Source organism: Lycium barbarum, chromosome 2 (assembly GCF_019175385.1).
Source record: "Lycium barbarum isolate Lr01 chromosome 2, ASM1917538v2, whole genome shotgun sequence".
Lineage (NCBI taxonomy): Eukaryota > Viridiplantae > Streptophyta > Magnoliopsida > Solanales > Solanaceae > Lycium > Lycium barbarum.
Genome location: NC_083338.1, coordinates 13598342 through 13622053, shown reverse-complemented (window position 1 = coordinate 13622053; position 23712 = coordinate 13598342). Strand labels below are relative to the sequence as shown.

Sequence of the window (23712 nt, the reverse complement as noted above, 5' to 3'; positions counted from 1 at the left end):
CCATCGAATTTACCGATGTCGTGCGTCGTACCATCTTCGCCTCCCATCGTTTCTAAATCACAACACAACCTGTTGCTCTGATACCAGTTGTTAGGATTTTGAATCCCAAATCCGACCTTTGTAAGCAGGTTCCCAGGAAAGATTGGAGGGTCACAGCTGGACCACTTAAATACCAACCTCCTTAGACAGAACCTACTTACATCGTGATGTAAGCGAAGAATAAATAGCACACACAGATTTATAGTGGTTCACCCTTAATGTGAGAGCTACGTCCACGTTGCTGCTGCAGATCTTATTAAAGAAGAAATATTACAAGTGTTTACAACACTCAACCTCACAACCCCAATCCCAATTACACTCAAGAATTTTTACTAAAAATTCTCTCAAAGACTTCTCTTACTTAAGCCTTTCACTAAGAGTATTTCTCTTAGATTTTTCTCTCTATGGGATGTGTTGTCTTCTTCAATTTTTTTGGTGTGTCTAGCAAATGAGAAAGCTTCCCTATTTATATGTATGAGATGAACCTATTGATGTCATTAGTGACTCAAGCAAGCACTTGACAATTTTCCAAAGACAAGGAAGATGTTTTCTTCCTCAAAACAAGGGAAGTGTTTTCTTCCCTAAAATAATGGGGGTGTTTTCTTCCTCAAAATAAGGGGATGGACCCAACAGGGTGGGGGTGGGGGTAGGGTGCGGAGTGGGGGTGGGGGTAGGGTACGGGGTGGGGGGAGTGGTTGGGGTGGATTGAGTGGGGGTGATGGTGGGGGGGAGGGGGGAGGGATGTGGTGGTGTAGAAACCCAAAAGATTTTTTTTTTAAATGGTGGGGGTGGGGCGGTGGGAGGGTGGGGTGGGGTAGGGTGCGGCATGGGGGGAGTGGTTGGGGTTGGGGTGGTGCATGGTTGCGGAAGTGGTTGGGGTTTGGTAGTTGGGGGTGCGGGTGGGTGGTGCAAAAAACCAAAAAAAAAAATCAAAACTTTTTTTTCAAAACAATTTTTTTTTTTTTTGGGAGGGAGGGTGGGGGGTGGGGATGGGGGCGGTGGGAGTGGTTGGGGTTTGGTGGTTGAGGGTGAGTTGGGTGGTTGGTGGAATGCACTTGTGGACTTGTTTTCCCTACTTTTATTAGAGAAATCATTTTCACCATTTTTGAGGAACTTGATTTCCTAAAGAAAATATTGTTTAAAATTTTTTGATTAAACGAACATGAGAAAATTGGAATGTTAAATGTTTTCCTCCATACCGAACACACCCTAAATTAAAACGTAAGGGATACACGGCTCATCATATACCCTCAAAATATATCAGTACTTATTTGTCTTAACGAATTGTGGAATAAATAGATATATTGTCTTCCAACCTGCCAATAAGCCCTAGCCTCAACATTATCTTTCTATTTGTATACATGTATTATTTTTCTAATGATTATCATTTTTAAATGACAATTATTGCCAATAATAAGCCATTATTTTTTGGTATCAATCGTAATCAAGGATGATACAGTCATATACTGATTAACTATATGAGATGATGATGTTAACCTCCCCCCACCCACCCCGAAGTGCTTAGAAGAAGATGAGTTGCTAAGCACATAATTACTATGATGATAAAATAAAATGAAAAATGTGTGAATCGAAAAAGAATAGTGAAAAATATAAATCTGTTGTATTACTGACATGGTGCTTATCAGTTTGTAAATAACAGTTTTAGACAATTTCAGGAGGCAATTTACGTATTTTCCCAGAGAGTTTAACTAATGTCCACTATCACAGTGGAAACTCTTTTTAACACGAGCAAACAATTTTAACGGGTAATATTATTATTTCAAGTTGAAGTAGGAAAATAATATTTAAAAATTAAAATTGAATTTGAATATGCATTTTAATTGAAAAAATTAAATTTTGTGAGTGACAAAAAATTTCACTTGAAAACCGGTCAAAAACAAACCAAAAAATATCATTATTATAATATATAAACAAATAACTGGAAAAAAAAAAATTAATGTCCAAACTGAAGCAAGTAAAATTCGTAAAGAGGCAAAAGGATGTGCACTCTCCAAACTGTATAAACAGTTAATTGACCTTCATCTATCCCATCATTACCCAACTCCTGTTCTTTTTTCGAGTTGAACGAAGATGAGAATCGTTATACACCTAACTTTCAACCACTAGAATTTGATCAAAACAATGGAGGGCAATTTGCAGTATTGCCCTTCGCTGGGGTGGTCTTTCATTTTTTTTTTTCGCCCCTCAAATCAGTGGCCTTTAATTTTTGCTTTTCACTAAAAGCCTCTTGGTTCCGAATTAGAATCTCCGCTAATCAAAAATTAAAAAATAATTCGCAAGGCATAAGTTGAATTTCCAGGGCATAAGTTGGACCCCAACTTATACCTCTGCCTTAAGGCAAAAAAAGAAAAATTATTTTGCTGGAATTTTACAAACCTCTGCCTTAAGACCTAATTTTGGATAAAAGTTTGTCTTGCCTTAAGGCATTGTGAATCCCAACTTCTGCCCTGCGAATCTCAATTTATGCTTTACGATTTTTTTTTCACTGAGCCCGAATTCGAACCTAGAACCCCTGAATATTAAGCGAAGGATAAATATTAAAGACACCAATTTGAGGGACAAAAATTAAAACCACCCCAAAAGATGGGCAATCCGCGCAAAAAATGAATAATTGAAGCAACAAAGTGGAATAATGGCTCAATTCTAATACTCTACAATGCTATGATCGTAGCCATGGATTCTCAAACCCGCGTTTACCAAAACGGCGCAATTGTTATCCAAAACGACTCAATCATACCCTCGAAATTCTCCCCAAATTTTCTCATGAAGTTATATTAACCTCCATGGACAAATTCTCTTTTTTCCATTATTTTAATATTTGTTAGTGTTATTATAATACTAATATATATGAATTGTATATGTAACTATATACTCCATTCTGATCAAAAAGAGTGTTCGTTTTAGTAATTTGTACGTTCATTAAGAAAATACGAATTCCTAGGCAAAAATAAATCATTTGACTAGAATGTCCCTAATTAAATAAGTATTGAAATTTAGTTACTCAACACTTGATAAGGACAAATATGGAAAAGTAAGATTAATTCTTTCTTGATTGCTAAGTGGTTACTCTTTTTTAACCAAAAAATAAAGATTAAGTGATCCCTCTTTTTGAACCAAAAAATAAAGACTAAGCGGACAATTATTTTGATTCGGAGGGAGTACTTCAGTACAGTATTTAGGGTTTGTTCGGTATGGAGGAAAATGTGTTCTTGGAAAATAAGTGAATTTCTACTTATTTTCTCATGTTCGTTTGAGTAGCGGAAAATAAGTGAATTTCTTACATATTTTCTCATGTTCGTTTGGTTGGTAGAAAACATTTTCAGGAAAATACCCACCCCCACCCCCACGCCCCCACCCCTTTTTTTTTTTTGAAGTTTCTAATTTTTTCCTGGATTTTCTAAACCACCACATCCCTCCCCCCGCGTGGACCCATACCACACCCACCCCCTTCTAATTTTTTTTTGAAGTTTTAAATTTAAATTTTCTAGATTTTCTAAACCACCACACCCCCCCCCCCCCACACCCGTGCGGACACCCTCCCCCCCTCCCCATAAAATTTTTAAAAGTTACTTTTTTCGGATTTTTACACCACCCACCCCTCCAATAACCACACAAACTTTCAATTTTTATAATTTTTTAATAAAGGTAAAATTAAATGGGAAGTAGAAAATTCGGGAGGGCGTGAGTGCGGGGGGTGGGTGTAGAGAGTCAAAAAAAGAAAACTTTTCAAAACTTTTAATAAAAATTTTTTTTGGAGGGGGTGGTCGTGGGGGTGGGTGGGGTGAAAAAAAAAACTTTTAAAACTTTTTTTAAGAAAAAAGAAAAAAAATTGGGTGTGCGTGGGGGCAGGGTGCGGGGTGGAGGGAGGGGGGGATGTGGTGGTGTAGAAACCCAAAGATTTTTTTTTTTTTTAAGAAAACAAAAAATTAGGGGTGGTGGTGGGGGTGGGGCAGTGGTAGGGGGTGCGGCGTGGGGGTAGGGTGCGGGGTGGTGCATGGTTGCGGAAGTGGTTGGGGTTTGGTAGTTGGGGGGTGGGTGGTGCAAAAAATCAAAACTCTTTTTTCAAAACAAAATTAATTTTTTTAGGGGGGGTGGGGTGGTGGGAGTGGTTGGGGTTGGCTGGGTGGTTGGTGGAATGGATTGTGGACTTGTTTTCCCAACTTTTATTAGGAAAGTTATTTTCTTCATTTTTAGGGGATTTATTTTCTAAAAAAGAAATATTTTCCAAATTTTTTGACCAAATGAACATAAGAAAATTGAAAAAAATGTTTTCCTCCATACCGAATACACCCTTAGTATTTCTTTTTATATATATCAAATATTGTACGGAACACCAAAAAAGTTTAAACTGCATACCAAATATCATATCAAATACTACCATAATAGCAAAATCACAGTATCAATTTTTTTGATTTGGATATGATAATTCTGTATCTACCCTTCTATGCCCTACCATATATCAACCCTAATAGTATTTTCCAAATTGTATGCAAAAATTTTAAATAGTATTTGTTTTGCTTATTTACTAAAAAAAAAAAAAACACTAAAAAATATTTTCCATAAAGAACATTTTTCTTCCTGCCAAACACACCCTTATTGCTAACCCGTATAAACAGCTCATTGACTTCTACACTAACTTTTCAGCACTAGAATTGGATCAAAATAATGGAAGCAACAAAGCCAAATACTAACTCAATTCTAATACTCCACAATGCTATGATTATAACGATGGATTCTCAAACTCGTGTTTATCGAGACGGTGCAATTGTTATCCAAAACGACTCAATTATAGCCATCGGCAAATCAATCGAAATTCTCCCCAGATTTTCTGCTCTCTCACCTGAAGTTCTTGACCTACGTGGACAAATTCTTCTCCCTGGTCCTTTTTTTTTTCCCACTGAATTACTCTTTGATAATAGTTACTATGAACAATTAAATATAGACACTTCACATACCAGTACTAGAGTAAAACTTCTTTTTTCTTCTGTTACATTTTACTCCAAACGTGTCTTAAATATTTTGTAAAATAGGAACCTGTGAGTTGCAATACTTTTTAGAGTCGAAAATGTTAGGTTTTTTATGTTTTCAGGGAAAAGGGTCAAAAATGCCACTCTACTTTGAGAAAATGGCTAAAAATATCTTTGAATTAATTTTGGGTTAAAAATAACTCTTTCTTCATTAATGCTTTCAAATATATCCTGTCTTAACGGAAATTCACAACATAACCCGATTTTATTTTAAAACCGCTCCATTTAAAACCGATCAAACTAAATGAAAAACGGATATCGGTTGACCGCTCCTGTGCATAGTGGCTCCAGATGCCGGACTCGAGAACAAGTTGGAAGCATATGGGTTTATTATGTAGTTGGATCGATTTTAAATAGAGCGGGTTTAAAAATAAAATCGGGTTATATTACGGATTTTCGTTAAGACAGGGGTGTATTTGAAAAATTCAATGACGGAAGGGATATTTTTTATCCAAAATTGGTTCGGAGAATATTTTTAGCCCTAGGGACATTTTTGACCCTTTTCCCTTTTTTTTATTAGTCTAATAGCTTGTTTGGCCGAGCTTTTGAGAAGCCAAATGTTTTTTTTTATTAAAAAAAGCAGTTACTCCCTTTGTCACAATTTAAGTGTCTTCTTTTCTTTTTCCTCTGTCCCAAAAGAGTGTCTCTTTTTATTATATTTAGTAAATTTTTAGTTCCATCATTCTACGTGGCAAGTTTAACACCACAAGATTCCAAAGTCTTTTTATTTCTTAAATTCCGTGTCTAGTCAAACTAAGACACTTAAATTGACATGGAGGGAGTAATATGTCAATATGATACTAGTACTATTCAGAGTGAAACTCTTTTTTTTGTCTAACATTTGTTTGAACAGTTCTTAAATATCTTGTAGATGAGAAATTGTGATTTGCAGCACTTTTTATATATTATTTCAAAAAATTTGTAAAATGATGTCAAAATCGTGTACTCCCTCAGTCCCAAAATACTTGTGGCATTTTTTATTTACACGCTCCTTAAGAAACATTTAAAAGGGTAGAATTTTGACTATTTTATCCTCTTAACATAGTCCATCATGTAATCTCTCCTCAATAAATATTTACTCCATCAATGATAAGAACTTCTTAAATTGCTAATTAATACAAGGGTAAAATGGGAATAAGCTACTTAGTTTTATCTTGGTTAAATAAAACGACAAGTATTTTTAGTAAGGATGAAAAGTATTTCGGGACGGAGGGAGTACGAAATTAGTTAGTTTGTTCCATCCGTCTGAACGTCGGTGGACAGACTAGCAAGTTATGTTGCTAAGACTCTCCAAACATATTATCGCACCTGTGTCGGATCCTCAAAAATGCACTATTTTGGACCATTTTTGGAGGATCCGATATGCACCAGACAACATTGTCGGAGAGTCCGTGCAACATAGCTAGCAAGTACCTTGTGAATTAGTCTGCATAACAGCATGAGCTGATCAGATGTCCTTATTTTGCAAAGAGAGAGAGTGAGAGATAGATTTTGGGACAGAGTGAGTATATTTTGAAAATTTCCAATTATAGATACAGTCAGAGTGGAACCCTGGTTAAAAAGTGCGCTGGCCACTGTCAGCCTGTGCGAATTTGGAATGTTTAATTTTGATATGAATGTTACACATAACATAGCTCACTGTATTACAGTGCTTGGTACTTATGAATTTTTTCGTTTAGGGTTCATAAACACACATGTTCACACGTCTCAGCAATTAGCGAGAGGAATAGCTGATGATGTGGATTTGTTAACATGGTTACATGATCGTATTTGGCCTTACGAGTCCAACATGACTGAAGAAGATTCCTACATTTCCACTTTACTCTGCGGAATCGAACTTATTCACTCTGGTGTAAGTACAATTGGAGTCATACTAGGTTGAACTATAAAATTGTTTGAGTTTAAGTTCTATGTACTGGTGTGTAAACAATATTTACAAAATTGAGTGACTTAGAAGGTAATTCCCTAAGCAAAAAATTAGCAAGTAACCTGCTATAGCAGTTTAATTACATTGAGAGTGTGAAGTTTACATTATCAGTGCATATAACTTAAATCCCATGTATTTATGTTTGTTTCACAAGTATATCTTTGTTTGTTGTTGGAATCAGGTTACATGCTTTGCTGAAGCTGGAGGTCAGCATGTGTCGGGAATGGCAAGTGCAGTTGAAGCATTAGGCTTGCGTGCGTGTTTGACCGAGTCAATTATGGATTGTGGTGAAGGTTTGCCAGCTTCATGGGCCGCTAAGACTACTGAAGATTGTATTAAGGTTGGCTAAGAATGTTATCTCACTTGTTTGGTCTTCAGTTGTTTGAATTTCACTTTTGAAATGTGTTTGTTAAGTTTTCAAGCATTTAATAGGCATGTTTTGTTCCTTTCAGCATTCCTCGAATTGATTCCTTTTGTTATTCTTGTATTGAAGTCATTTAGGGCGTGTTTAGTATGAAGGAAGATGTTCTCCAAGGAAAATGTTTTCCTGGAAAATAAATAGGTTTCTTATTTATTTTCTTGTGTTTGGTATGTAAGCAGAAATTATTAGCATTTGTATATAATCTAGGCACATACTATGGGATGTGGGGATGGGGGCTATGGGGTGGGGTTGGGATATGTTGGAGGGTGAAGAGGAGACGGTCAATGTGGAATGCCACTTGTAGAACTTGTTATCCCAACTTCCACTAGGGAAGTCATTTCTTCATTTTTAAGGAATTTTTTTTTCCTAGAGAAAAAATGTTATCCAAAAATTTTGACCAATCAATCATGTAAAATTGTAAAACATTTTTAGAAAATGTTTTCCACCATACCAAACACACCCTTAGCTTGAATTTTTTTTATTAGCTCCTTAACTGCCAGTTGAGCTTAGACTCTCCATGGTAATGTTATTTTAGAGGTGCTAATTTGAAAAATTGTATGCTAGCCGTGTAACTGCAAGTTGTTGCTTAAAGTTATGAATGTAATGTTATTTCAAGGGTGCAGTCGCAGAAGGATCTGTTTATGAAACACCATAATACAGCAGATGGACGTATCAAAGTATGGCTTGGGATACGGCAAATTATGAATTCAACTGAGCAGTTACTTATTGAGACGAGAGACACAGCAAAAGAACTAGAAACTGGGATTCACATGGTATCTCTCTCCATCTCTCTCTCTCTCAACTAAAATGCAGATAGCTTTTTATGTAAACAAGGTTCCTATCAAAATATCAATGAAACAAAGAGAAAATGAAGTCTTTAGTCGCGTCAGACTTAACTATGTTTAAGCATTTTACGAATTTCATTACATCAGTTAATAGAAAATGAAATCTGTATACTGGATGAATATGTTCAGCTTTTCTGATCCCGCATGTCCTCTGCTACTAGTGAGATTTAAGAGTTTACCCAAACAATAGATATAATAATAAAGATTTAATAATTTTAGCTTCAGAGTTTAGCTTGCCCCTACTGTGATGTCTGGTAATGGTTATTAATGATGATCTTCTTTTTTTTCGTTTCCAACCTATTGGCATTCAGTGAATCTAAATTAATATGTTCTTCTATCAAAGAAGATGCATTCAGTCACAGTTAATTAATAGGCATTTCTCTAAGGTCAACCTCAACTCGAGGCTCTGCCGTTCTGCTGCCCCTTAAAGGAGAAAAAGAAAAAGAATTTATGCAAGGGGAATAAGTGTTAAAAGGATTTATCAACATTACTGGTGTCTTAATGTCTCAACTATTCAGCATATTGCAGAGATACCCTATGAAAACCAACTGATTGTTGAAACTCGAGGAGTTGATCATGGAACTGTTACATATCTTGAGAAGATCAAGTTCCTGCAGAACAATTTGCTGGCAGCACATACTGTTTGGGTCAATGAGAAAGAGGTAATCCTCTTGTGTTCTTCTGAGATTTCGCTTTCTTAACTAGTTCGGCCAGCTAAATTTGTGCATCTTGCTCACGTTTGTGTATTGGTAGCATGGCTGGCTAAAACCAAGAGGAGAAAAAGGAACTAAAGAGAGAGAAAAGAAGCAATTTGAATGGATCTAAATATTGGAGAACCTTTTCCTGGCTACTTCATTTTTTATATTGTCCATCCTATGAGCTGATATACATGGCAGGTGGTCGGTTTGGCCCCATGAATCTACGATATGGGAGCAGCCAGAAGACCTCCCTCCCAAAACAAGACAAAACAAAGATTTAAATAAAGGCTAAATCTTGAAATTGCTATTCACATAAGTACTATGGCTGAATTTAGGTCCAATTATGCTGTTGATTTATTCGTAATAGAACTTTGAAATTCTCAACTAATTGCAGGGATATGTAGACTAAAATGAAAAGGGGCAATTTTAGCTAATTTTATTGGACCAAACCACTTAAAGACAACTTCAACTCCTAAATCTCTAAGAAGAACCAAAATATTGTAGTATATCGTGTAAATGGTCAAACAAGTGCAAAATTATGTCTGTTTAAAGTTTGAATCTTTAAACTCAACTTATAGCCTATCTTTACATTGTTTGCAATATAATTTATAACTATGACCTCATTCTTGTGATGCTATATTAGAAGTACTTTTTAATGAATGGGAGAGGGTTATACTGTACTCCCTATCTCCTAATTTGTCTGGTATTGTTTGAGTAGACACAGAGTTAAGAGAACAAGGAAGGCTTTTGACAAATAAGAGAAATATGCATAAAGTACCAAAAATATCGTTGTACCAAAGAATTTCTTTCTTCTCTACAAGAATTCATGTTAGAGATAAAATGAAAATCTTAAAATCAACTGTTTCCATGTACAGAAATATGTCAATCTTTTAGGACAGACCAAAAGAAGGAGTCCAAAACAAATTGGGACAGATGGAGTAATATCTTGTTTAGTTTTTTGATTTAAAATAAGCCATCTTTTCAAGTCTCTGTAAGTAACTGCTGTTCTGTCAGATTGATTGTCTCTCAGAGGCTGGAGTCAAAGTGTCACACTGTCCTGCTGCTGCAATGAGAATGCTTGGATTTGCCCCCATTAGGGAAATGCTCAATGCTGGTGTTTGCGTATCCTTGGGAACAGATGGTGCACCATCAAACAATAGAATGAGCATTGGTATTGATGTGTTGCGATTCTTGATATTTTGCATTGTTCAACTTCCATGTTATAGTTATCTAAGCTCCCTATGTTATTAGCATATCTCTATGTTTGCTTTTCATTTTCTTTCTATTATTGTTTAGAAATGTTAATAATTTATGATTCTTCTTGGTCTATGTCACATCTTTCCAAGAATGAGTTTCGCAGCATCCTTGTATTATCCATTTATCTTGCTTCTCATTAGCAAAATTAATATGCTCGCTGGTATCTATCTCTTCAGCTACTACATTTCTTGTGATGCTCTGTTGTTATTCTGGTGCAGTTGATGAGATGTACCTGGCCTCTTTGATCAACAAAGGCCGTGAAGTATTTTCCACAGGAACCACTGATCCTACAGCTTTGCCTGCTGAAACAATCCTCAGAATGGCCACAATAAATGGTGCCAAGTCTGTACTTTGGGACAAGGAAATAGGTTCACTTGAGGTTGGGAAGAAGGTTAGACACCTTGATTCCTATGTGTTATTTTTCTGCTATAGTTTCTTCTTCTCCTGATTCTGGGAGCGTGATTAGATTTTCATGCTGTCCGATCTCATCATACAGGTTTACTTATTGTGAGCTACTTTGCAGGCTGATATCGTTGTGGTCAATCCTTATTCTTGGTCCATGATGCCAATTAATGACTGGTATGAATCATTATAATGGAGAATAAGCACACTGTGGATTAACATTATTATTGTTGAGAATATAATTAAGTAAATAAAAGTGTGCTCTCTAACAGCTTAAGCTTTTAAAGGAGATAGTCACACACTTCAACATGTATTAGAGCAGGTAGAGGTTTTGGGATCGAATCTCATGCCACCCATTATCAAAAAGAATTTTCACATGCTTGACCCATGAAAAAAGAATCAGGCCCACACATGGGGGGGGGGGGGGGGGGGGGGCATGTTGAGAATATAATTAAGTAAATATAAGTGTTCTCTCTCTAACAGCTTCAGCTTTTAGATGAGATGGCCACACACTTCAACAATTATCATGTAATTCATCAATTAGTGTTGCATCTTCACATTGCTTGACACTGTTTCTTAGTTGCCACTCATACTAATTTTTGAGGGCCTTTAGCACAAATGTACCTTAAGTACAGGCTTCTTTCTCAAGTGAAGTTGTGCCACCAACCTAGCTTAGCCAGTGCATACACTTTCATCTTTTTATGTAATTTTCACCTTAGACTACTAGGCACAGACTTCTTGCTGCTAATGCTGAAAAAGATTGCTCAAAAATGTCAGAAGTGCACCAGTGAGAAGTCTCCAGTGTGTAATATGTAGTTGTATATAGTAATTTGATTTTCTTTAGGATGTCACGTCATTGGCTGACATTTCAAAACATATCCTTTTGTATTTACAATCAGATAGAATCATACTGCCATTGAATGAACTCGAGGTTTCTTGAACTACTTCCTTTGAATCCAGGGTTCACTATTTTAGTAGGTTTTTGTCTTCCACTTTCTTTTTCGTTGTCTATCTTACTTGTTGGGGAAATTGGGGGAGGGGGTTACATAGCTTCCTTCGGTATGTGCAATTGGGGTTTTTTAAACTGTTACAGAAATGAAAGTTTGGCCATATTAGAAATGATACTTCTTCACTTTCATTTGATAGTTCAGAACTTCTCCTGTGTAACAATAATATCTTTTCTTCAATTTCTTATTGAGGGTTCACAACTTTCCTCGTGTCACAATAACATTTTAGCTCTTTTTTCTTAGTTTTGATTTATAGTTTAGTTGTAGTTCTGCTAGCAATAACTGGAATATGGTTGAACTACGATAAATTGGGCTTCCTTGTTTCATAACTTACCTTGTATAAATAAAATTGAGGTCTCTTGAACTATTACCTTTGGAAAAGGGCTCACCCTTTCGTTGATTTTCGTTTTTTAGCTTTCTTTGAGGGATAACTTCCCTTGTGTACTCTATTTCAATGTCATCTTTTGAGGGCTGATCTTAACTTCCTTTGTGTAACAATAACATCAGTATTTCAATTTTCCCAGTCTTTTTTTCTAGTTTATGTAGCTCAGGTAGCAAAACCTTGGAATATGGTTGAACTACATAGATTGACTATATTGTCTCTATAATGCTAAACCAAGCTTTCAGCAACCTGTGGATAATATTATATATGTTTGTTCTCTCTTCTTGGTTTCATTTAATATAGTGTAGTTTCAGTTATTCCTGTTTAGTGATCACCAGAATGTTACACCAGTTTCTTTCAATGACTTGCAGCATTTCCAGCCTCGTTTATTGCATGAGAACTGAGAATATCGTTTCTGTTATGTGCAACGGCTGTTGGATTATGAAAGATAAGAAAATCACAACCGTAGACGAGGTATTGCATGACAGCCTCTTGTGGATACTTATCATTTACTTTTTTAGGTTAAATTTCATTCTCTGAATGAGTTTCACATAGGTTTTTTTTTTATGCACAGGAAAATGTTCTATCAATGGCCAAACATGCCTCTGCTGAACTTATAAAGAGAGCAGGCATCCATATACCAAACAGAATGAATTTTCTGTGATCTTGTGACCTTTTTTCTGTGATCTTGTGACCTCACTGTGTAAAACTGTTTTAATGTTTAAGACAAATAAGAATTGCTTTGTAATTGTGTTTTCAGCCTTCTGGCTGATTCAAACCTCTATTAAGTGCATATAAACAAGGCTTAACGTCTGAGTAAATCTGAATTTACCAGTTTTAAAAAAAAAAAAGGTCTGAGTGAATCATTTAAACAACTGAAAAGTTAGCTATCTAATAGATCATTGATTATTTTAATTAAATTTGTCATCACGTCTCACTTGAAAAAATCATACTACTTGACAAAATGGGGTGATGAACAAGAGATCTCGGATAGAACTCACAATAGCATAAAATAAAATTTGTAAAATGAAATATGTAACGCGAAGCATAAGCTGTCGCTTGGAATAAATCTCTATTATATATTTCTTATTACAAGTTCTAAACTACAAATGGAAAAAGAAGTTCTAAATTGTGACATTTTGATAAACGGTGAACATTTTATCCTTCTCCAAGAAAAAGAAAAAAAAAAAAGATTCAAATATGCCCCTAAATTTTGCATAATAATCTAAATTTGTCATCCATTGATAGTAGAAGCATATTCACCCTTATTGTTATAAAAATGTGTTAGATTTGTTCATGTTGATAAAGGATATGATTTTTTCCAATATGGGAGCCTCTTTAACACGCAAAAAGATTAGATTTACCTTTAAACTATGTGAATTGGTAAAATTTTGTGAAATAGTTTAAATTTGACCACCATGTTTCCCAGCTATCATTCCTAGACTCTCTAAATCGATCATCACAATAATAATTAATTCATTTCACTCTCAAGAACACGAGGCTACCATTATCCCATCACTACTTTTCACCCCTAAAGACTCAAAAAAGAGGACAAACGCTCATTTTTATCACTTCTGCAGTGTTCAACTTCCATGTTATAGTTATCTAAGCTCCCTATGTTATTAGCATATCTCTATGTTTGCTTTTCATTTTCTTTCTATTATTGTTTAGAAATGTTAATAATTTATGATTCTTCTTGGTCTATGTCACATCTTTCCAAGAATGAGTTTCGCAGCATCCTTGTATTATCCATTTATGTTGCTTCTCATTAGCAAAATTAATATGCTCGCTGGTATCTATCTCTTCAGCTACTACATTTCTTGTGATGCTCTGTTGTTATTCTGGTGCAGTTGATGAGATGTACTTGGCCTCTTTGATCAACAAAGGCCGTGAAGTATTTTCCACAGGAACCACTGATCGTACAGCTTTGCCTGCTGAAACAATCCTCAGAATGGCCACAATAAATGGTGCCAAGTCTGTACTTTGGGACAAGGAAATAGGTTCACTTGAGGTTGGGAAGAAGGTTAGACACCTTGATTCCTATGTGTTATTTTTCTGCTATAGTTTCTTCTTCTCCTGATTCTGGGAGCGTGATTAGATTTTCATGCTGTCCGATCTCATCATACAGGTTACTTATTGTGAGCTACTTTGCAGGCTGATATCGTTGCGGTCAATCCTTATTCTTGGTCCATGATGCCAATTCATGACTGGTATGAATCATTATAATGGAGAATAAGCACACTGTGGATTAACATTATTATTGTTGAGAATATAATTAAGTAAATAAAAGTGTGCTCTCTAACAGCTTAAGCTTTTAAATGAGATAGTCACACACTTCAACATGTATTAGAGTAGGTAGAGGTTTTGGGATCGAATCTCATGCCACCCGTTATCAAAAAGAATTTTTACGTGCTTGGCCCATGAAAAAAGAATCAGGCCCACACATGAGGGGGCATGTTGAGAATATAATTAAGTAAATATAAGTGTTCTCTCTCTAACAGCTTAAGCTTTTAGATGAGATGATCACACACTTCAACAATTATCATGTAATTCATCAATTAGTGTTGCATCTTCACATTGCTTGACACTGTTTCTTAGTTGCCACTCATACTAATTTTTGAGGGCCTTTAGCACAAATGTACCTTAAGTACAGGCTTCTTTCTCAAGTGAAGTTGTGCCACCAACCTAGCTTAGCCAGTGCATACACTTTCATCTTTTTATGTATTTTTCACCTTAGACTACTAGGCACAGACATCTTGCTGCTAATGCTGAAAAAGATTGCTCAAAAATGTCAGAAGTGCACCAGTGAGAAGTCTCCAGTGTGTAATATGTAGTTGTATATAGTAATTTGATTTTCTTTAGGATGTAACGTCATTGGCTGACATTTCAAAACATATCCTTTTGTATTTACAATCAGATAGAATCATACTGCCATTGAATGAACTCGAGGTTTCTTGAACTACTTCCTTTGAATCCAGGGTTCACTATTTTAGTAGGTTTTTGTCTTCCACCTTCGTTTTCATTGTCTATCTTACTTGTTGGGGAAATTGGGGGAGGGGGTTACATAGCTTCCTTCGGTATGTGCAATTGAGGTTTTTTAAACTGTTACAGAAATAAAGTTTGGCCATATTAGAAATGATACTTCTTCACTTTCATTTGATAGTTCAGAACTTCTCCTGTGTAACAATAATATCTTTTCTTCAATTTCTTATTGAGGGTTCACAACTTTCCTCGTGTTACAATAACATTTTAGCTCTTTTTTCTTAGTTTTGATTTATAGTTTAGTTGATTTATAGTTTAGTTTAGTTGTACACTCTACCCTCCCAGACCCACACGGTGTGGGATTCCACTGGGTTGTTGTTGTTGTTGTTGTTGTTGTTGTTGTTGTAGTTCTGCTAGCAATAACTGGAATATGGTTGAACTACGATAGATTGGGCTTGTTTTAAAAGGCAGTGTCAGGACTCGCCCCGGGGCTCGCCACGGGGCAGGGCAGTGGCAAAACGTCTTGGGGCTAACGTGCGGGGCTTAGTTCCTATGAGGCTTACGCCCTAAGCGCTCAACCGTACGCCCTAAACACGCCTAACGCCCAACGCCCAGGGCTCGCCTAACAGTTCTTACACAAATTATATTTAAAATTCCTTAATTAAAATCATTCACCCTCATAATTGTTTAACAAAATAATGATACTTAATAGTTTTTCATCTATAGAAATAGAAGATTGGGTGTAACTCATATAACAAGTCGTAGTATTGGATATTTACTATTTGAGAACGTCGTGAGGGTGAATATCACTTAATTTTAAAAAAAAAAACACATAGCGGAATTGTACATTTTTACTTGTCATTGGTCATAAGTCCTATGTCTCAGAATTATCATATAATTTTATTTTTTGTTCATGAAGAAGTTATGTTTTAATTGTAATATTGATAAATTTTATTGATTATTTGCTTATAGGGAGATAAAATGAATAGTATGATAGTAATAGTGTTTTAAGAAACTGTGTTTTTTTTCCGTGTTTGAAAGTTAAAATGTTAGAATTGTTTTGCATTTTATAATAGCTTTTATTTCATTGTATTGTTTATACTTGTCAGTGAACAGTGAACAGTACTCGGACGTTGAACAGTGTTTTCCTGCGGCAATCAGGTTCATTTCAATTGGAGTTGGTACCTCCGGTTGCCATATTCATTATTTGTCCATACACTTGTAGTTACATTTTTTGCTAACTTTAGACTTTTGAATAGTTTATTAGTTCATACTCATTTTCGTGGCTTTACTTAGTGATGGTAGACTAGGGTCATGTTCTCGTTCAGGGACGGGGGCGAGGGTTAGGAGGGGTAAGTGGGTTGAAGGAGCGTCTAGGTTGAGAGTAGGATCTTGGAACATTGGAACGTTAACGGGGAAGTCCATAGAGCTAGTTAAGATTCTTCAGAAGAGGAAGATTAATATAGCTTGTATCCAAGAGACCAAATGGGTAGGTCCTAAAGCTAAGGAGGTAGACGGGTATAAGTTGTGGTTCTCTGGTAGGTCGAAGTATAGAAATGGGGTGGGCATTTTAGTAGATAGTGAATTAAGGGATCAGGTGGTAGAGGTTAGGAGAGTCACTGATAGGATGATGTCGATTAAGGTGGTCGTTGAAGGACTCACTTTGAACATTATTAGTGTATATGCGCCGCAAACGGGCTTAGGCGACGAGGAGAAGAGGCGCTTTTGGGAGGATTTGGACGAATTAGTGGGAGGCATACCGCCTACTGAGAAGCTATTCGTGGGAGGTGATTTCAATGGACACATCGGACCTATTTCGGGAGGTTATGATGATGTGCATGGAGGCTTTGGCTTCGGGGACAGGAATGGAGGAGGAGTCTCACTTTTGGATTTTGCAAGAGCTTTTGGATTGGTGATAGCCAATTCGAGTTTCCCAAAGAAGGAGGAACACTTGGTAACCTTCCGTAGTTCGGTGACTAAGACTCAAATTGACTTTTTACTCCTTAGGAAGGATGATAAAGGTCTGTGCAAGAATTGTAAGGTCATCCCGAGCGAATATCTTACAACCCGACATAAGCTCTTGGTGATGGATTTAGCGATCAAAATGACGAGGAAGAAGAGGGTCGTGGAGGACCGACCTAGGATCAGATGGGGGAGTTTGACCACTATTAGTGCCCTGGAGATGGGAGACAAATTGAAGGATATGGGGGCCTGGGATAGTAGTGGGGATGCGACCAGTATGTGGGATAAGACGGCTAATTGCATTAGGGTCGTAGCAAAGGAAGTGTTGGGGGTCTCGACAGGTAGTCGTGGTCAGCATCGAGGGGACTGGTGGTGGAATGGAGAAGTTCAAGGGAGGGTAGAAGCAAAGAAGGTGGCGTATGCGAAGTTGATAGAAAGCAAGGATGAGGTGGAGAAGTGGACGAATACAGAACTTTATAAGATGGCGAGGAAGGAGGCGAAGTTGGCGGTTTCGACGGCAAAAACGGCAGCTTTTGAACGCATGTATGCTGACCTAGAAGAGAAAGGAGGGGAACAGAAATTGTTCAGGCTAGCCAAGGCAAGGGAGAGAAAGGCACGTGATGTGGATCAAGTAAAATGCATCAAGGACGAGCATGGCAAAGTATTGCTAGAGGAAACTGTCATTAGACGGAGATGGCAGTCATACTTCTCCAAACTCTTGAATGAAGAAGGGGACAGAGACATTGTGTTGGGTGATTTAGAACAACAGAAAGGCGTCGCGACTTTGGCTATTGCAGGAGTATTAAGGTTGACGAGGTTAAGGGTGCTGTTCGTAGGATGCGCAGGGGAAGAGCAATCGGACCTGATGAGATTCCGGGGGAATTTTGGAAGAGCGCGGCCCTAGAAGGCTTGGAGTGGCTGACTAGGTTGTTTAATGTCATCTTTAAGACGGCATTGATGCCCGAAGAATGGAGGGCGAGTGTAATGATCCCTCTATACAAGAATAAGGGAGATATCCAGAGTTGCAACAACTATAGAGGTATCAAGCTGCTAAGCCATACTATGAAAGTGTGGGAAAGGGTGGTGGAGATGAGGGTGAGGAGAGGTGTGTCTATTTCAGAAAACCAGTTCGGATTTATGCCGGGACGTTCAACTACAGAAGCCATCCATCTTATGAGAAGGTTGGTGGAGCAGTATAGGGAGAGGAAGAGGGACTTACACATGGTATTCATCGACCTAGAAAAGGCTTATGACAAAGTTCCAAGACAGATCCTATGGAAATGCTTGGAGGCTAAAAGTGTACCTGTGGCGTACATTAGGGTGATCAAGGACATGTATGAGGGAGCCAAAACCAGGGTGAGGACAGTAGGAGGAGACTCAGAGCACTTTCCAGTTGTGATGGGGTTGCATCAAGGATTAGCTCTTAGTCCGTTTTTATTTTCCTTGGTGATGGATGGATTGACACGGCAAATTCAAGGTGAGGTGCCATGGTGTATGCTTTTCGCGGACGACATAGTCCTGATTAACGAGACTCGTAGCGGAGTTAACGCTAAGCTGGAGTGTTGGAGACATACTCTGGAGTCTAAAGGGTTTACGCTGAGTAGGACCAAGACAGAGTACTTGGAGTGTAAGTTCAGTGAAGCAACTCAGCAGACTGACTTGGAAGTAAGGCTTGGTACCCAGGCCATCCAGAAGAAAAGTAGTTTCAAGTACCTTGGGTCTATTGTGCAAGGCAGCGGGGAGATTGACGATGATGTCACACATCGTATTGGGGCAGGGTGGATGAAATGGAGGCTTGCTTCCGGAGTGCTATGTGACAAAAAGGTGCCACCAAAACTTAAGGGCAAGTTCTACAAAGTGGTGGTTAGACCGACTATGCTGTATGGGGCGGAGTGTTGGCCAGTTAAGATCTCTCACGTTCAAAAGATGAAAGTTGCCGAGATGAGAATGTTGAGATGGATGTGTGGCCACACCAGGAGTGACAGGATTAGGAATGAGGATATTCGGGATAAGGTGGGGGTGGCCTCGGTGGAAGACAAGATGCGAGAAGCGAGATTGAGATGGTTTGGGCATGTGAAGAGGAGAGATACAGATGCCCCAGTGCGGAGGTGTGAGAGGTTGGCCATGGATGGTTTCAGACGAGGTAGGGGTAGGCCGAAGAAGTATTGGGGAGAGGTAATTAGACACGACATGACGCAATTACAGCTTACCGAGGACATGACCTTAGATAGGAGGGTTTGGAGGACCCAAATTAGGGTAGAAGGCTAGTAGATAGTCTCGTTATCCGTTCTTATTAGTAGTCGCATTATTGCAATATAATTTCTTGTGCTCCGATTTCTGCTATTATCTGTTACTATGTGTTATTTCCTGTGCTTTGGTTATCCTGTGTCATCTGCTCTGATTTCTGCTATTATCGGTTATTTTCTGTGCTCTGATTATCCTGTATTATCTGTGTCGCTTGCATTATTTCATTTCCATATCGCTTTAAATCTCTTATCCGAATCTCTTAACCTTATCTAACCGTATTTGACTTCGTTTTATGCTTTTATTGAGCCGGGGGTCTTTCGGAAACAACCGTCCTACCTTGGTAGGAGTCAGGTCTGCGTACACTCTACCCTCCCCAGACCCTACGATGTGGGATTTCACTGGGTTGTTGTTGTTGTTGTTGTTGTTGTATTGTTTATACTTGTAAAATTATGTTATATATAATTGCAAGTTATAAGCGGTGTATAATGGATTGCTTTGATCATTTTTTTGTGAGGATCAAGCGCGCGCACGCGCGCTCACACACACACACATATACATACATACATACATATATGTATGTATTTTTCATTTATTTACAGTTTTCTTTTATTTTTTTTATGTAATTTTACCTATTTAAAAATATTTATTGTAATTATATTATTTTAAGAAATACTAAAAATTAAATACCCATGGGGCTTACGCCCCGTGCCTCGAGGCTTACACCTCGTCGAGGCGTATATAAAACGGCCCGCCTTTTAAAACACTGTAATCATAACTTACGTTGATTTTCGTTTTTTAGCTTTCTTTGAGGGATAACTTCCCTTGCGTACTCTATTTCAATGTCATCTTTTGAGGGCTGATCTTAACTTCCTTTGTGTAACAATAACATCAGTATTTCAATTTTCCCAGTCTTTTTTTCTAGTTTATGTAGCTCAGGTAGCAAAACCTTGGAATATGGTTGAACTACATAGATTGAGTATATTGTCTCTATAATGCTAAACCAAGCTTTCAGCAACCTGTGGATAATATTATATATGTTTGCTCTCTCTTCTTGGTTTCATTTAATATAGTGTAGTTTCAGTTATTCATGTTTAGTGATCACCAGAATGTTACACCAGTTTCTTTCAATGACTTGCAACATTTCCAGCCTCGTTTATTGCACGAGAACTGAGAATATCGTTTCTGTTATGTGCAACGGCTGTTGGATTATGAAAGATAAGAAAATCACAACCGTAGACGAGGTATTGCATGACAGCCTCTTGTGGATACTTATCATTTACTTTTTTAGGTTAAATTTCATTCTCTGAATGAGTTTCACATAGGTTTTTTTTTTATGCACAGGAAAATGTTCTATCAATGGCCGAACATGCCTTTGCTGAACTTATAAAGAGAGCTGGCATCCATATTCCAAACAGAATGAATTTTCTGTGATCTTGTGACTTTTTTTCTGTGATCTTGTGACCTCACTGTGTAAAACTGTTTTAATGTTAAAGACAAATAAGAATTGCTTTGTAATTGTGTTTTCAACTTTTTGGCCGATTCAAACCTCCATTAAGTGCATATAAACAAGGCTTAACGTCTGAGCGAATCTAAATTTACCAGTTAAAAAAAAAAAAAAAGGTCTGAGTGAATCATTTAAACAACTGAAAAGTTAGCTATCTAATAGATCATTGATTATTTTAATTAAATTTGTCATCACGTCTCACTTGAAAAAATCATACTACTTGACAAAATGGGGTGATGAACAAGAGATCTCGGATAGAACTCACAATAGCATAAAATAAAATTTGTAAAATGAAATATGTAACGCGAAGCATAAGCTGTCGCTTGGGATAAATCTCTATTATATATTTCTTATTACAAGTTCTAAACTACAAATGGAAAAAGAAGTTCTAAATTGTGAACATTTTGATAAATGGTGAACATTTTATCCTTCTCCAAGAAAAAAAAAGAAAAAAAAGATTCAAATATGCCCTTAAATTTTGCATAATAATCTAAATTTGTCATCCATTGATAGTAGAAGCATATTCACCCTTATTGTTATAAAAATGTGTTAGATTTGTTGATGTTGATAAAGGATAGAATTTTTTCCAATATGTGAGCCTCTTTAACACGCAAAAAGATTAGATTTACCCTTAAACAATGTGAAATTGGTAAAATTTTGCTCCTAAATTTTGTGAAATAGTTTAAATTTGATCACCATGTTTCCCAGCTATCATTCCTAGACTCTCTAAATCGATCATCACAATAATAATTAATTCATTTCACTCTCAAGAACACAAGGCTACCATTATCCCATCACTACTTTTCACCCCTAAAGACTCAAAAAAGAGGACAAACACCCATTTTTATCAATTCTGCAGTCATCAATTTACTTTATCAGAATAGCATCACCCTAACACCACCTTCACATTATTGCTGCAAATTTTAGGAGTTGAATATTGTGTATATGGGCTTACTTTCGTAGTAGGAGGTCGATGTGGAGCTCTAACATCACCATTGGTGATCTTAAAGGACGAACGATGGTGTTATGTTGATAGAGTTTAGACACCTGCTGGAATTCAACTCGGTAGTGCAATTGAATATGATTAATGGTACTAACAGTTAGAGGCTTTGAGTGTTAAAGAAGACGGTGGTCCCACTGCCGAAAGAATAATCTTGTTCTTCAAAATTCAAATGCAAATTTGCACTATATTTCACGTAGTTCAAGAGTAAAATTTGACCTTTTTCCTTTGTAACAAGCCAATTTTGATCATTTTCTCACGAACAATTTTTTTTTTATTAAGTGGATGGAGAAAACCGCCACATAATTGACCCAAACTAATTGATTGATATGGTTATTTAATTAATCCATCCCTCCAAGTCCGAATCATATTACTTTGGAACTTCTGATATGTCATATATTTTATTCTTTGTGTTTCTAGTGTGTAAGCAGATCTGTAGCGCGTTTTATGACTGAAATACATATTTGGTTTGTGTCCGAGAGGTTCCGGATGAATTTCGGGTGTTTGATCAAAATGTGGGAGACAACAAATTTTTGATCGGAATATCGCGTAGAACGGATTGAGATCGCGATGAGAGAGGACAGGATGAGTCGCGATCGCGGTGGGTGTTGACACCTAATTTTGGCTCGACGTGCTTAAAATTAACGTTTTGGGGGGCCCTGATTCGTTAAAGAACGCGAAATACATTTTTTACATTTTTCGACAATTTATTGATGATTATCCTTATTTTAGGAATTTTATCAATTTGTTGTCATTTTCCAAGAATCATTATGTTGCACATGTACAGCGTAATACTACCATTTTTGTGCAATTAATAATTGTTTCTTAATTTTATAGCAATACATTTTCATATCTTACATATTATTATTTAAATTTTATACTTACGTTATTATTTATACATGTATTAATTAACTATATTTTAGTACAGTCAGTTAGTGCAGAGAAAATCTAAGCAATTAATTTTTAAATGCAAAACAAAAATTCAATCAAGTCAAGGTCTCTTCACCTTTTTAAAAGTTGACATTTGAGGTGATGGGTTGAATTCTTGGTCCATTGATTAATAAATTTTCGGAAAAGGTCCAAAAATACCCCTGAACTATTGAAAAAGGCTCATAAATACCCTCCTTCCACCTTTTGGTCTAAAAATACCCTTCTATCCACCTTTTAGGTCTAAAAATACCCTTAAGGTTTATTTTTGGCTCAAATATACCCCTCAAACTAACAAGTTAAAATTAACTCTTTTAAAAAGCCAAATGGCAATTTGTAATTGGTCAATAATAAAATTCCGTAATTTAAAAAAAAAATCTAAATTTAAAAAAAAAATTGCCAATAATAAATTTCCAGTAATTTAAAAAAAAAATTACCAATAATAAAATTCCGTAATTTACATATTTTTTTTAAAAAAAATTGTGTGGAAACTTAAAAATTAAAAACTAAAAAATTTAAAAATATGAACGAAACTGTTTTTTTTTTTTTTTTGCATTTCGTGAATTAATCAACGAAATATGTTTTTTTTTTGCATTTCGTGAATAAAAAAATGAAATAGGAAATTATAATTTTTTTTTTGCATTTCGTGTATTAAAAAACGAAATAGGATAAAAAAAAATTATTTTCGTTCATATAAAAACGAAATTGGAAAATTGGACAAAATATATTTTCCAATTTTGTTTTTATATGAACAAAATTAATTTTTTTATCCTATTTCATTTTTCAATACACGAAATGCAAAAAAAAATTATAATTTCCTATTTCGTTTTTTTATTCACAAAATGCAAAAAAAAAAAACATATTTCGTTGATTAATTCACAAAATGCAAAAAAAAAAAAAAAAACAGTTTTATTCATATTTTTTAATTTTTAAATTAAATAATATATGCGTCCAATCACAAAATGCCATTTGGCTTTTTAAAAGAGTTAACTTTAACTTTGTTAGTTTGAGGGGTATATTTGAGCCCAAAACAAACCTTAAGGGTATTTTTAGACCAAAAGGTG

The 23712-nt window shown here is 36.3% G+C and overlaps 2 protein-coding genes across 3 annotated transcripts; both read left to right on the top strand.

The window, feature by feature from the left end:
* The first annotated feature begins 4677 nt into the window (after positions 1–4677).
* On the top strand, positions 4678–14315 carry LOC132626215 (uncharacterized). 2 transcript variants are annotated; one of them, XR_009577203.1, is made up of 11 exons: positions 4678–4939; positions 6767–6939; positions 7196–7354; positions 8059–8208; positions 8799–8942; positions 9993–10149; positions 10454–10626; positions 10759–10814; positions 12398–12500; positions 13877–14049; positions 14181–14315. XR_009577203.1 is itself a non-coding variant. In XM_060341004.1 (10 exons), the coding sequence occupies exons 1-10, from the start codon at positions 4726–4728 to the stop codon at positions 12688–12690; spliced, it is 1419 nt and encodes a 472-aa protein (XP_060196987.1). In that variant the 5' UTR covers positions 4678–4725; the 3' UTR covers positions 12691–12839. The 2 variants fall into 2 exon arrangements, 1 of the variants encoding a protein (XP_060196987.1); XM_060341004.1 differs by lacking the exons at positions 13877–14049; positions 14181–14315 and adding an exon at positions 12601–12839.
* A 1804-nt stretch (positions 14316–16119) lies between these two features.
* On the top strand, positions 16120–20766 carry LOC132626214 (uncharacterized). Its single transcript, XM_060341003.1, has 2 exons — positions 16120–20458; positions 20559–20766. Exon 1 carries the CDS (start codon positions 16636–16638, stop codon positions 17872–17874), a length of 1239 nt encoding a protein of 412 aa, XP_060196986.1. The 5' UTR covers positions 16120–16635; the 3' UTR covers positions 17875–20458; positions 20559–20766.
* Positions 20767–23712: the final 2946 nt, after the last annotated feature.

What these genes read in the sequence shown, in the direction of transcription:
- LOC132626215 (XM_060341004.1), top strand. Translation starts at nt 4,726, where the DNA reads ATGGAAGCAACAAAGCCAAATACTAACTCAATTCTAATACTCCACAAT. An exon ending in TGGACAAATTCTTCTCCCTG is followed by an intron (nt 4,940 to 6,766) that starts GTCCTTTTTTTT and finishes TTTTTCGTTTAG; the next exon opens with GGTTCATAAACACACATGTT. An exon ending in AAATCACAACCGTAGACGAG is followed by an intron (nt 12,501 to 12,600) that starts GTATTGCATGAC and finishes TTTTATGCACAG; the next exon opens with GAAAATGTTCTATCAATGGC.
- LOC132626214 (XM_060341003.1), top strand. Translation starts at nt 16,636, where the DNA reads ATGATGTCGATTAAGGTGGTCGTTGAAGGACTCACTTTGAACATTATT.